The 15,481-nt window shown below is 42.7% G+C and overlaps 1 protein-coding gene across 1 annotated transcript in view; it reads left to right on the top strand.

The window, feature by feature from the left end:
- The window catches only part of ipo9 (importin 9), a 178,701-nt gene that overhangs the window by 133,842 nt on the left and 29,378 nt on the right, over positions 1-15,481 (top strand). Inside the window, exons 19-20 of the mRNA XM_063065668.1 lie at positions 10,613-10,779; positions 13,505-13,638. Coding sequence (XP_062921738.1) covers positions 10,613-10,779; positions 13,505-13,638 — 301 coding nt within the window. The remainder of the gene's footprint in view (positions 1-10,612; positions 10,780-13,504; positions 13,639-15,481) is intronic.

The raw sequence follows: 15,481 nt of genomic DNA, 5'->3' as shown, positions 1-15,481 counted from the left end.
TAGGGGAAGAACCAGTGGATGTGGTATATTTGGATTTTCAAAAGGCTTTTGACAAGGTCCCACACAGGAGATTAGTGTGCAAACTTAAAGCACACGGTATTGGGGGTAAGGTATTGGTGTGGGTGGAGAATTGGTTAGCAGACAGGAAGCAAAGAGTGGGAATAAACGGGACCTTTTCAGAATGGCAGGCGGTGACTAGTGGGGTACCGCAAGGCTCAGTGCTGGGACCCCAGTTGTTTACAATATATATTAATGACTTGGATGAGGGAATTAAATGCAGCATCTCCAAGTTTGCGGATGACACAAAGCTGGGTGGCAGTGTTAGCAGTGAGGAGGATGCTAAGAGGATGCAGGGTGACTTGGATAGGTTGGGTGAGTGGGCAAACTCATGGCAGATGCAATTTAATGTGGATAAATGTGAAGTTATCCACTTTGGTGGCAAAAATAGGAAAACAGATTATTATCTGAATGGTGGCCGATTAGGAAAAGGGGAGGTGCAACGAGACCTGGGTGTCATTATACACCAGTCATTGAAAGTGGGCATGCAGGTACAGCAGGCGGTGAAAAAGGTGAACGGTATGCTGGCATTTATAGCGAGAGGATTCGAGTACAGGAGCAGGGAGGTACTACTGCAGTTGTACAAGGCCTTGGTGAGACCACACCTGGAGTATTGTGTGCAGTTTTGGTCCCCTAATCTGAGGAAAGACATCTTTGCCATAGAGGGAGTACAAAGAAGGTTCACCAGATTGATTCCTGGGATGGCAGGTCTTTCATATGAAGAAAGACTGGATGAACTGGGCTTGTACTCGTTGGAATTTAGAAGATTGAGGGGGGATCTGATTGAAACGTATAAGATCCTAAAGGGATTGGACAGGCTAGATGCGGGAAGATTGTTCCCGATGTTGGGGAGGTCTAGAACGAGGGGTCACAGTTTGAGGATAGAGGGGAAGCCTTTTGGGACCGAGGTTAGGAAAAACTTCTTCACACAGAGAGTGGTGAATCTGTGGAATTCTCTGCCACAGCAAACTGTTGAGGCCAGTTCATTAGCTATGTTTAAAAGGAAGTTAGATATGGCCCTTGTGGCTACAGGGGTCAGGGGGTATGGAGGGAAGGCTGGGTTCTGAGTTGGATGATCAGCCATGATCATAATAAATGGCGGTGCAGGCTCAAAGGGCCGAATGGCCTACTCCTGCACCTATTTTCTATGTTTCTATGTTTCTAACTTGTCCCTGGTAGGTCATCCCCATCAACAGTATCCAAAACGATGTACTTATTATTGGTGGGAACGGCCACAGGGGTGCTCTGCTCATTCTGTCTCTTCCCTTTCCCTCTCCTGACAGTCACCCAGCTACCTGTCTCCTGACTCTTAGGGGTGACTATCTCTCTGTAACTCCTCTCTATTTCTGCCTTTGCCTCCCGAATGATCCAAAGTTCAGCAAGCTCCAGTTCCAGTTCCCTAACTCGGTTTGTCAGGAGCTGCAGCTGGATGCATCTTTCGCAGGTGTAGTAATCAGGGACGATTGTGCTCGCCCTGACTTCCCACATCCTGCAAACGGATCACTCAACTGCCCCAACTGTTGCCTTCATGACCTACTCTTAAGGTAATTAGATTTATTAAAGGAACTTACCCGGCCTTACCTCACTTGGAGTGAAGCTCTTCCTCATCTGCTCACCGAAGCCTCAGGAGCCAAAGCCTTCCTACTCTTGTCTCCCTCTACTTCATTGCCCACTACATCGTCGCCTGCTCCGTTCTAATGCTGACTTCGTTCTAAACTTGGGTCCATGACCATCACCATTTGTGCCAAGTGTTTCGCAGCCTTAAAAAATTCTGCCAATTGCTTCAGAGTGGAAGACCTGACCTCTTTCCAGGATTCATCAATGCTGCTGGTGGCATGTCTGATGTTGAAGGACTTCCACCATTCCCTCACCGTTGGTAAACTCCCGGGATTTTCAAAATCGTCTGTTGCTTACAGCATCTGAGAGAGAGTTTGCCGTAAAAAATATGCCTTGAATGTGGATATCACACCTTGGTGGAGTGGTTGAATCAGCGATGTTGTGTTAGGTGGCAGGAAACACACTGTTATGTTAGGATGAATGCTGTCCAAATGTTTAGGATGGGCTGGCACATTGTTGGGCAACAAAAGAACTTTAAGGACAAGATTCTGTTCCCGGAGTAACGTTTAGCCTCAGCAGCAAAATGATTAGCAAACCAATTTTCAAAGATTTGACCAGTGAACCATGCTTTCTTGTTAGCATATTCTTACTCAAACGCTTAAGAGCGCGGGGGTTTAGTGAATGGTAAACTAAGAGAGGCTTCATCTTACAGTCTCCTTCGGCATTGGAACACATAAGCAAAGTCAATCTATCCCTTGCTGCCTTGAAACCTGACACAGTTTTTTCATCCTTATGTAAGTGCGTTTCGGCATATGCCTCCTAAAAAGCATGGTCTCGTCTGCATTAAACACCTGCTTTGGTGTGATGCCTAACTCAGCTATCATAACCCGCAGCTGCACAGGGTAGCATCCCAGAGCTGTGTTACCTTCACCTGATGCTGCCCTGTTTATAACTTCCAACTTTTTCCCAAGTGTTAAAGCAGTTCTCTGCTGCTTGGCTGATGGCCCAGGACTTGACATTGGACGCACCATAGGTAAAAACACAAAAGTTTAAGAGCACAAGATCGCACATCCATATGTTGCCAAAACCAATGCGAGACTAGCGGGAGTGAGACTGTGAGGCGTGCGCACGTGACTTGTATTGGCGGGAAAGCAGTGCTCCTGGCATAACTGTGAGTTTCGGACGCATAAACGAGAAGTTGGTAGAAATACAAACTATATTTCCAGAAAAGTTGGGATATTTTCCAAAATGCAATAAAAACAAAGATCTGTGATATGTTAATTCACGTGAACCTTTATTTAACTGACAAAAGTACAAAGAAAAGATTTTCAATAGTTTTACTGACCAACTTAATTGTATTTTGTAAACATACACAAATTTAGAATTTGATGGCTGCAACACACTCAACAAAAGTTGGGACAGAGGCATGTTTACCATTGTGTTACATCACCTTTCCTTTTAATAACACTTTTTAATCAATTTGGAACTGAGGATACTAATTGTAGTAGATTTGCGATTGGAAATTTTGTCCATTCTTGCTTGATATAAGACTTCAGCTGCTCAACAGTCCATGGTCTCCGTTGTCTGATTCTCCTCTTCATGATGCGCCATACATTTTCAATAGGAGATAGATCTGGACTGGCAGCAGACCAGTCAAGCACAGGCACTCTTGTGTCTACAAAGCCACGCTGTTGTAGCCCGTGAGAAGGTGGTCTGGCATTGTCCTGTTGAAATAAGCATGGACGTCCTGGGAAGAGACGTCGCCTTGATGGCAACATATGTCTCTCTAAAATCCTGATATACTCCTCAGAGTCAATGGTACCTTCACATACATGCAACTCACCCATGCCATGGGCACTGATGCACCCCTATGCTGGCTTTTGCACCTTTTGCTGATAACAATCTGGATGGTCGTTTTCATCTTTGGCACGAAGAACTGGACGCCCGTTTTTTCCGAAAACTAGCTGAAATGTGGACTCATCTGACCACAGCAGACGGTTCCACAGTCTTTCGGTCCATCTGAGATATGCTCGGGCCCAGAGAACTCGCCGGCATTTCTGCATAGAGTTGATGTATGGCTTCCTCCTTGCGTAATACAGCTTCAAGTTGCATTTCTGGATGCAGCGACGGACTGTGTTGAGTGACAATGGTTTTCCAAAGTAGTCCCGAGTCCAGGTGGCTGTAATTGTCACAGTAGCATGATGGTTTCTTAGGCAGTGCCGCCTGAGGGCTCGAAGATCACGTGCATTCAACAGTGGTTTCCGACCTTGCCCTTTACGCACTGAGATTTCTCTGAATCTCTTCACAATATTATGTTGAAAGACCTAAATTCTCTGCAATCTTGCGTTGAGAAATGTTCCTTTTGAACTGACTAACAATTCTCTCATGAATTTTGGCACAAAGGGGTGAGCCACAACCCATCCTTGCTTGCAAAGACTGAGCCTTTGATGGACGCTACTTTTATACCCAGTCATGATACCTCACCTGCTACCAATTAGCCTGCTTAATGTGGAGTCTTCCAAACCGGTGTTACTTGAATATTCTGTGCACTTTTCAATCTTATTTTAACTCTGTCCCAACTTTTGTTGAGTGTGTTGCAGCCATCAAATTCTAAGTTTGTGTATGTTTACAAAATACAATTAAGTTGGTCAGTAAAACTATTGAAAATCTTTTCTTTGTACTTTTGTCAGTTAAATAAAGGTTCACGTGAATTAACATATCACAGATCTTTGTTTTTATTGCATTTTGGAAAATATCCCAACTTTTCTGGAAATGTGGTTTGTAGGTTCCTTGCATAACTGTGAATCCGCATTGTCTGAAGATGCATATAACGAGGATAGGGTGTATCTTCAAACTGGGCAACAAAGCCATCTATTTCATCATCTAAATCATTGATATACAGCATAAAAAGAAGCAATCCTAACGCCAACCCCAGTGGAACACCACAAGTCACTGGCAGCCAACCTGGAAAGAATTCTTTTATTCCCACTCACTGCCTCCTACCAATCAGCCAATGCTCTAACCATGCCAGTACCTCTCCTGTCGTACTTGTTAAGCAGCCTCATGTGTGGCAGCTTGTCAAAAGCCTTCTGAAAGTCCAAATATACAACATCTACTGCATTCCATTTATATATCCTACATATAATCGCCTCAAAGAATTGCAACAGGTTCGCAGGCAAGATTTTCTCTTGAGAGTCCATGCTGACTTAGTCCTATAATTGTCCTGTGTCACCAAGAACTCCATAACCTCATCCTTTAACAGTTGACTCCGACATCTTCCCAACCACTGAGATCACGTTACTTGGTTTATAATTTCCTTTCTGTTGCCTTCCTCATTTCTTAAAGAGTGTAGTGACATATGTAATTTTCTAATCCTCTGGCACCATCACAGAGTCCAGTGATTTTTGAAAGATCATTGCTAATGCCTCCAGAATTTCTATTGCCACCTCTTTCAGAACCCTGGGGTACAGTTCACCTGATCTGGGTGACTTATGTTTCGTTGGGTTTTTCAGCTTTTTGAGCACCTTCTCCCTTATAATAGTAACTGCACTCACTTCTTTTCCCTCACATCCTTCAACATCTGGCACTCTCCTAGTGTCTTCCACAGTGAAGACTGATAGAAAATACTCAATTAGTTCTTGTGATAGCTGTTTAATTGGGCCAAAATATACTGGTCCTGGTGTATCCCAATTAACCTGAATGGACTGGAATTGAATGGAAGACTTGTTGAAACCTGGAAAAGCATCAAAGCAGATTGTAATCAAGGATGCTGAGGCTTTATAAGGCATTGGGCAGACCACACAGAGTATAGTGAGCAGTTTTGGGTCCTTTAACTGAGAAAAGATGTGCTGATATTGGAGAAGGTCCAGGGGAGGTTCACAAAAATTATCCCAGAAATGAGCGGGTTAATGTATGAGGAGTTCTTGATGGCTCTGGGCCTGTACTCACTGGAGTTCAGAAGAATAAGGGGGTATCTCACTAAAACCTGTCGAATATTGAAAGACCTAGATAGAGTGGATATTGAGAGGATGTTTCTTCTAGTGGGGCAGCCTAGGACCAGAGGGCAGAGCCTCAGAAAAGAGGGATGTCCCTTTTGAACGGAGATGAGAAAGAATTTCTTTAGCCAGAGTATGATGAATCTGGAATACATTGCTGCAGATGGCCGTGGAGGGCGTAATTGGGGATATTTAAAGCAGAGATTGATAGATTCTTGGTAAGCAAGGGTGTCAAAGGTTATGGGGAGAAGACAGGAGAATGGGGTTGAGGGGGATAATAAATCACCCAAAATCAAGTGGGGGAGCTGACTTGATGGACTGAATGGCCTAATGATGCTCCTATGACTTATATCTTATGGTCAGATTATAACAAATCTCCAAATATGTGTAAGGGCACTTTGCTTTATCTTCACTGAAAGGGTGGTACATATTTGTTACTTTCTGCAGCACAGTTGGGAAGGTCAAAGAGGCAGAGAGCACTACAGCACAGAAACAGGCCTTTCAACCCATCTAGTCTGTGGTGAGCTGCTCGTCTCCCAAACGCTGTCAATCCACACCTGGACCATAGCCCTCCATACCCTTCCCATCCATGTACTTATCCAAACTTATCTTAAATGTTGCAATCAAACCCACATCCATCACTTGAGCTGGTAGCTCATTCCATACTCACACCATCCTTTGAGTGAAGATGTTCTTCCCCCACCTTTAGATATTTCACTTTATCATCCTTAACATATGATCTCTAGTTCTAGTCTCACCCAACCACTGGAAAAAGCTCTATACCCTTCATAATTTTGTATATCTGCATCAAATTTCCCCTCAATCTTCTACGTTCTAGGGAATAAAGTCTTAACCTATTCAACCTCTCCCCCTAACCCTGGTCCTCAAGTCCTGGCAACATCCTTGTAAATTTTCTCTGTACTCTTTCAATCTTATTGATATATTTTCTGTAGGTAGTGACCACAACTGCACACAATACTGCAAATTGGATGTCAGCCAGTACAGTGCTTATAAAAAATATTCACCACCCTTGGAAGTTTACATGTTTTATTGTTTTACAATATTGAATCAGAGTGGATTTAATTTGGCATTTTTTACACTGATCAACAGAAAAGACTTTCATGTTAAAGTGAAAACAAATTTCTACCAATTGGTCTAAATTTTACAATTAATTGCATAATTACTCACCTCCTTCAAATCAGTATTTAGTAGATGCAGCTTTGGCAGCAATTACGGCCTTGAGTCTGTGTGGATAGCTGCAACTGGTGAAGCACCTGGGCAACAGTTGTATGCACAGTCTCTCCCATCTCAGCTACTGAAACTTGTAACTCCTCCTGAATTGTCATAGGTCTCTTAGTGACCTCCCTCACTAGTCCCCTTTTTGTATGGTCACTCAGTTTTTGAGGACGGCCTGCTCTAGGCAGATTTAACAGATGTCATATTCTTTTCATTTCTTGATGATTGATATAACTGTATTCCAAGGGATATTCAGTGGCTTGGAAATTTTCTTGTATCCATCTCCTGACTTGTGCTTTTCAATAACCTTTTCAAGGAGTTGATATTCTTTTGTCTTCATGTTGTAGTTTTTGCCAAGATACTGACTCACCAGCAGTTGGGCCTTCCAGATACAGGTGTACTTTTACTACAATCTATTCAAACACCTTGGCTGCACACAGGTCTCCAATAACAGATCTCCATTTATCTAATTATGTAACTTCTAAAACCAATTGGCTGCACCAGTGATGATTTGGTGTGTCATAATAAAGGGGGTGAATACTTATGCAATCAATTATTTTGTGTTTTTATATTAGTAATGAATTTAGATCACCTTGTAGAGATCTGTTTTCACTTTGACAGGAGAAGAGTTTTTCTGTTGATGTGTCAAAAAAAGCCAAATTAAATCCACTTGGTTTAATGTTGTAAAATAATGAAGCATGAAAACTTCTAAGAGGGGGGTGAATACTTTTTATAGGCACTGTATATGCCAAGTTAAACTAATTGAGTCAGGTGAGCAAGGAAACAGAAATACTGTGATAGGGAAAGTTAAGTCCTCTAAACCAGCGTGAATAACTTCACTGACCTCAACATCGAACAGATTCCATAACCTATGGACTCTACAACTCACGTTCTTCGTATTATTTATCTACTTACATTTTTTTTGCACTGATTATCTTCTTTTGTGCATTGGTTGGTTGTCTTTGTTAATGTATACTTTTTCATAAACTATTATATATCTTTATTTTCCTGTAAATGCCTGCAAGAAAATGAGTGTCAAGGTGATATATGGTGAAATATACACATATATACTTTGATAATAAATTTACTTTAAAACTTTGAGGTGGTGGGTTAGGCATGATACTTAATGACAGGAACTACAAGAGGTGTGAAACCAGAGACTCGTAAATGACTACAGATGCACGGTGGAGAGAATTGTGACTGGTTGCATCACCTTCTGGTGTGGAGGAGCCACTGCACAGGATTGGAAGAAGCTGCAGAAATTTGCAGACTCAGCCAGCTCCATCATGGGCACTTGCCTCCCCAGCATTGAGGACACCTTCTAAAGGCGATGCCTTAAAAAGGTGGCATCCGTCATTAAGGACCCCCATGATCCAGGACATGCCCTCTTCTCATTGCTACCATCAAGGAGGAGGTACAGGAGCCTGATGACACATACTAAATATTTTAGGAACAGCTTCTTCCTTTCTGCTGTCAAATTTCTAAATAACCATATAACAATTACAGCACAGAAACGGGCCATTTCGACCCTTCTAGTCCGTGCCGAACTCTTACTCTCACCTAGTCCCATCGACCTGCATTCAACCCATAACCATTCCTTTCCTGTCCACTTATCTGTCCAAATTAACTTGAAATGACAACATCGAACCTGCCTCAACCACTTCTGCTGGAAGCTCGTTCCACACAGCTACCACTCTCTCAGTAAAGAAGTTCCCCCTCATGTTACCACTAAACTTTTAGACCATAAGACCATAAGACAAAGGAGCAGAAGTCGGTCATTCGGCCCATCGAGTCTGCTGCGCCATTTTATCATGAGCTGATCCATTCTCCCATTTAGTCCCACTCTCCTGCCTTCTCACCATAACCTTTGATGCCCTGGCTACTCAGATACCTATCAATCTCTGCCTTAAATACACCCAATGACTTGGCCTCCACTGCTGCCTGTGGCAACAAATTCCATAGATTCACCACCCTCTGACTAAAAAAATTTTTTCACATTTCTGTTCTGAATGGGCGCCCTTCAATCCTTAAGTCATACCCTCTCGTACTAGACTCACCCATCATGGGAAACAACTTTGCCACATCCACTCTGTCCATGCCTTTCAACATTCGAAATGTTTCTATAAGGTCTCCCCTCATTCTTCTAAACTCCAAGGAATACAGTCCAAGAGAGGACAGCCGTTCCTCATATGTTAACCCTCTCATTCCCGGAATCATTCTAGTGAATCTTCTCTGTACCCTCTCCAACGTCAGCACATCCTTTCTTAAATAAGGAGACCAAAACTGCCCACAGTATTCCAAGTGAGGTCTCACCAGTGCCTTATAGAGCCTCAACATCACATCCCTGCTCCTATACTCTATTCCTCTAGAAATGAATGCCAACATTGCATTCGCCTTCTTCACTACCAACTCAACCTGGAGGGTATCCTGTACGAGGACTCCCAAGTCCCGTTGCACCTCAGAACTTTGAATTCTTTCCCCATTTAAATAATAGTCTGCCCGTTTATTTCTTCTGCCAAAGTGCATAACCATACACTTTCCAACATTGTATTTCATTTGCCACTTCTTTGCCCATTCTTCCAATCTATCCAAGTCTCTCTGCAGACTCTCTGTTTCTTCAGCACTACTGGCCCCTCCACCTATCTTTGTATCGTCAGCAAACTTAGCCACAAAACCATCTATTCCATAATCCAAATTGTTGATGTACAATGTAAAAAGAAGCGGCCCCAACGCGGACCCCTGTGGAACACCACTGGTAACCGGCAGCTAACCAGAATAGGATCCCTTTATTCCCACTCTCTGTTTCCTGCCAATTGGCCAACGCTCTATCCACGTATGTAACTTCCCCGTAATTCCATGGGCCCTTGTTAAGTAGCCTCGTGTGGCACCTTGTCAAAGGCTTTCTGAAAATCCAAATATACAACATCCACTGCATCTCCCTTGTCTAGCCTACTGGTAATTTCCTCAAAAAATTGTAGTAGGTTTGTCAGGCAGGATTTTGCCCTTTAACTCTCAAATCATGTCCTCTTGTTTGAATCTCCCCCATTCTCAATGGAAAAAGCCTATCCACGTCAACTCTATCAATCCCCATAGTGGTGCTCTAGTAGGATTGACTAGTGGACTCATCTGGGGAGGCTGTTTGGGTGGAATTGAGGAATAGGAAAGGTGTTGTGACACTTATAGGGGTGTATTATAGACCACCTAATGGGGACCGAAAACTGGAGGAGCAAATTTGTAAGGAGATAGCAGATATTTGTAGTAAGCACAAGGTTGCGATTGTGGGAAATTTAAATTTTCTACAGATAGACTGGAAAGCCCATTCTGTAAAAGGACTGGATGGTTTAGAGTTTATCAAATGTGTGCAAGATAGATTTTTGCAGCAATACATAGAGGTATCAACTAGAGAAGGGGCTCCTGTTATGGAATGAAATGGGACAGGTGATGGAGGTTTGTGTTGGGGAGCACTTCGGGTCCAGTGATCACAATACCATTAGTTTCAATATACTTACGGACAATGGACAATAAATCCATGAATATTGCGGTATTTTTCCCCTCTCTTTTTACACTACTTATTTAATTTAATATTCTTTCTTCATATATACTTATTGTAATATATAGTTTTTTTTTACGTTTTGCAATGTACTTCTGCTGCAAAACAACAAAGCTCATGATGTAGACCAGTGATATTAAACCTGATTTTAATTCTGTGGTGTATTTTTTCGCTTTGTCCTTTGATGGAGATGTTCACTGTTTTTTGCTTTCTTTAGTCTCTGATTATGGTGTTTGCACACCTTGTCCACAATCAGCTGGAGCCTCTGTTGGAGTTTCTTTGCAGCCTGCCTGGACCCACTGGCAAACCTGCACTGGAGTTCGTCATGTCCGAATGGACTACCCGGCAGCCTCTGTTCTACGGACAGTACGAGGGCAAAGTCAGGTGTGTTTCCAGTTGAACTCTCGAGAGTTTGAGCAAGTACACTGATATTGGGGGTGGGATTCAGAGGGTGTGATTAGGAAAGAGGAGTTAGAATATACGATAATTATGGGAAAGATTGAAGGGAAGAAAGCAAGAGGAAGACAAAGACAAATGATGATGGAGAGAGCAGCCAGAGAACTGGAAATGAATACCAATGAATTGATCCACTTGACCCGAAACAGGAGTGTGTGGGCCATGGCAGTCAAAGCTCAAACTGGGCGTGGCACCTGATGATGATTTAGGGGCAGGGGAGGTGATGGTCACTTGGTGGTTCAAGGATGTGTACAGAGGCATGCAGCATTCATGTGAAGTGTACAGAGTCATAGAGCCTCAGAGTACAAGGACTTCCCTTTAGAATGGAGATGAGAAGGAATTTCTTTAACCAGAGGATGGTGAACCTGTGCAATTCATTGCCACAGACTGCTCTGGATACCATGGCGTTGGGTATTGTGAATTCTGGTTAATTGGGTCATTGGTTGATCAGGGCAGCTGCTTATCTGAGGTATGAATTGAGAAATGTGCCGGGATTCCGTTTGTTTATTTGGGACATGGGACTGTTGCCAAAGTAGAGTCATTAGGCACAACACTGCTTAGAGCAGACAGCAGTTTTAAAATAGTGTCAGTTCTGTGTGTTTGTTTTCAAACAGCAGTGATTTTTATCACTGATAGTTGAAGAGAAATAAGTAGTAAGGCAATTTGGAACTGTTTGGCTTGCTGCGGTTTCAAGCATTCAGACGTAGAAATGGCTGGAAGTGACAAGTTAGGAACTACAAAGAATTTGAAGGCATCGACAATCATCTTAAATGTTACAATGAAAATGAAGATTTGGAGGATGCATTTGTCGATAGCACTGTATGAAGTCAGTCCATTATCTGCAGTCACTGTCAGTGCTGATTTTGGTCATTGCATACACTGGATGAATTCCTCTGTCGATAATTATTGGGAACTAGTACAAAGTTTTATAGTACTGTAGATGTATTGGTAATGTTCTCGTGTTCTGTATTTCATTTGTACAGTTTGTCTGTTTTTATACCCTTTTAGCTATTACCATGAAACTTCGGCCTACTGCTTAATTGGGCCAAAATTTGCTAGTCTCAGTGTGCCCCAGTTAACAGGCATCCACTGTATATTTAAAGTGGAGCTTGATATGGCACCGAATGTTACATGGAGAAGACAGGAATCTGGGGTTTAGAGGGATAATAAATCAGCCATGATGGACTGGTGGAGCAGACTTGATGGGCCAAATAGCCTAATGGCACTTGTATGTCTAATAGTACTGCAGCTCAGAAACAGGCCCTTTGGCCCATCTAGTCCATTCTGAGCTGTTGTTCTGCTAAGTTAAACTCGGGCGGTAATGCATAGAAATAATAATTTTCTGAGGATCATTGCTTTGTCATGATGGAGGGGCTTGTGACTTCTTAAGATCCCGAGAGCAGTGTTGTCTGGAGCTTCGCTCCTGGTAGGGTCACCCATGTTGGTAAGGTCAAGAGTGATCCAACCAAGACATCAACTATGTAGCTGGTAGAAGATGATGGCGCATCATAAGGGTGGAGAAAGGCTGCAACCTTGTCTTGTCATCCTGAATTCCATGTCACTGGACCCTGACCCCGAACTGTCAAGGACTGTGTGGTAGTGGCTGCCATGCATCAGCCTCCCTGTGTTAAATAAAGTCCTGCACAGGCATTTTACAATTTGGGAACACACCCTAAAGATCCACCCTTTTGAGAATATTATACTCGTCTTGAGTGATCACAATGTTCATTTTCGTAATTAAAAACAACAGAGGCGTTTTATGTTTAAGAAAACTCATAGAGTGGTGGCTGTGTGGAACGAGCTTCCAGTAGAAGTGGTAGAGACAGGTTCGATATTGTCATTTAAAGAAAAATTGGATAGGTATATGGACAGGAAAGGAATGGAGAGTTATGGGCTGAGTGCAGGTCGGTGGAACCAGATGAGAGTAAGCGTTCGGCACAGACTAGAAGGGCCGAGATGGCCTGTTTCTGTGCTGTAATTGTTATATGGTTAAGAGTCATAGCAACTCCTTGATTGTACTTCAAACACTGAACACAAAGCACGGTAAAATGCTTTACGTAATTACATCATCACGTCATACTAGCCTCTGAAGCCTAACACAATGTCAGTGGTTGTGAATTGGTGGAATTATTTCCACCAATTACATTACCCTGCACAGAATTCACTAAAACTCTGGTCTCACCGATTCACCAACCCAGGGTCCATTGGACTGGCTAACCTGCCAACAACTGACTGGCCCTGGGGAGCCGTCAGCCTTAGTCTAACCAATCAGCCAAGCTCAGTCCAGTGGAACATCTGCATTGCTCTGCTTTGAATGTGGAGAACAAACAATATCACAGCATAGTTCAAATTCTGTGCGGTCAATGAGAAGTTTGTATGTTCTCCTGACCACATGTTTTTCTTGGTGCTCCTGTTTCCTCCCAGGTTTCAACGATATGCTGACTTTTGGATTAATTGGTCAGATGGGTGTCATTAGTTATGGTTAATGAGATTTGGGAATGTTATGTTGGCTCGTAAAGCATGGTGTCACTTGTGGACTGATCCCAGCTCATCCTTGGACTGAATTGGTTGTTAATGTAAATGATGCATTTCACTGTGTGACAAAGCTAATGTTTCTGAAATGATTATTAACCTGGGTGTGTTTACTTCACAGTACTGTTGCAATGTGTAAGCTTCTGCAACATGGTATAAACACAGATGATAAGCGACTGCAGAACATCATGGTGAGAGGGGAGGAGGTGTTCAATGCCGATGAAGGAATTCGCACTCGCTCCAAGGCAGCAAAAAGTAAGAATTTCCAAATTCAGTCTTGGGATTTGAAGGCTACCGACCAGCTTTTACCCTTTATCTCTTTATTAAGGCATCTATTAATTACTGGAGTAGATGCAGAAGAGAGATCCTATACCTAAATATTAATGAGATGTTCTTGGCCTGCAAGTAACAGAATGTTACACCTACCCATTAACCTCCAGTTAGGGTCCTAAGCAGTACTTCACCTGCGAATCTGTTAGATTGACTGCTCTAATGCGGGGCTCCTCTGCATCTGTCGACCTGACGTAAATTGGGTGACCACTTTGTCAAACGCCTCTGCTCCATCCACCAAAAGTGGAATTCCCCGGTGGCCAGTCATTTTAATTCTATCCTTTTTCCCATTCCAACATGTCAGTCCTAGGCTGCTGCTTCTGCCACGATGAGGCCACTCTCAGGGTGGGGGAGCAATAACTCATAATCCATCTAGATAACTTCCAACCTGATGGCATGAACATCGATTTCTCTTTTTGGTAACCTATTTTTCTCTTACTTTTTCCATTCCCTCTTTCCTCTTTGATTCCCCACTCTGGCCTCTTATTTCTGCTCACCTGCCTATCACCTCCTGATGCCTCGCCTTGTTTCCCTTTCTTCCATGGCCCGCTCTTCTTTCCTCTCAGGTTCCTTCATCTCCTCTTTATCTTTCCCATCCACTTGGTATCACCTATCACTTTCTAGCTAGTTCTCCTTTCCTGTCCTGATTAAGGGTCTCAGCTTGAAACGTTAGTTGTGTATTCACTTCCATAGATTCTGCCTGACCTGCTAAGTTCTTCCAGCATTTTGCATGTGTGTTATTCTTAGTCCATTTGCTTTGGCTGAGGAGTGATCTAATTCAGGCGTATAAAATTCAGAGAGGCACAGATAAGGCAGAGAGTGAGAAAGTTCCTCTTATGAACTGCCTATAAACCAAAGGTTTTAGTCTAAAGAAAGAGAAATAGATGTAGAGAGTATTTGAAGAATATTTTCACCCAGATGACGGTTGAAATTTGCAACACACCGCCTAAGGGTATGCTGGAGGCAGCTGTTTAAGAAGGATTTAGATTTTTTTAAAAAGATTAAAAATAAATTTATTGTCAAAGAATGTATATGTCACCATATACTTCACTGGAGTTCATTTTCTTGCTGGCATTTACTGTATAGGAAAATAAATACAGTGGAATTTATGAAAAACTATACATAACCATGACTTTAAACAAAATGGAGGACAAATCGTGTAAATAATTTAAAGAAGTAACTAAGTACTACTAAGAATATGCATTGTAGAGACTTTGAAAGTGAGTCCATTCAGTGTTCAGATGAGCATTAGAAATGCCAGGGTAAAGAAGGCTAAGGGCCTTGTGCTTGGAATTGTGGTGTGTGTAGATGGGTACCTGTTTCTGCTCTGTCAAAAGGCACACAACCCATAGTGGTTCATAGATTCATAGAACACTACAGCACCGAAACAGGCCCTTTGGACCATCTAGTCCTTGCCAAAATGTTATTCTGCTTAGTCACATCAACTCATAGCCCTTCATACCCCTCCCATCCATGTACCTTTCCAAATTTATCTTAAATGTTGCCATCGAATTTCTCCATTTCTCATTTCTGCTGGCACCTCGTTCCAAACTCTCACCACCTTCCGAGCGAAGGTTTCCCCTCAGCTTCCCCTTAAATATTTTGCCCTTAACCTATGACTTCTAATTCTAGTCTCACCCAACCTCAGTAAAAAAGGCCTGCTTTCATTTACTCTATTGATACCCCTCATTATTTTGTAGATCTCCTGTCATTCTTCTGTGTTCCAGTGAACCTGTTTGACCTTTCCCAAAAATTCAGGTCCTGTCAA

Source organism: Mobula hypostoma, chromosome 13 (assembly GCF_963921235.1).
Source record: "Mobula hypostoma chromosome 13, sMobHyp1.1, whole genome shotgun sequence".
In the NCBI taxonomy this organism is placed as follows: domain Eukaryota; kingdom Metazoa; phylum Chordata; class Chondrichthyes; order Myliobatiformes; family Myliobatidae; genus Mobula; species Mobula hypostoma.
The sequence above is the reverse complement of the archived record's forward strand: the minus strand, read 5'-3'. Positions and strand labels throughout refer to the sequence as shown.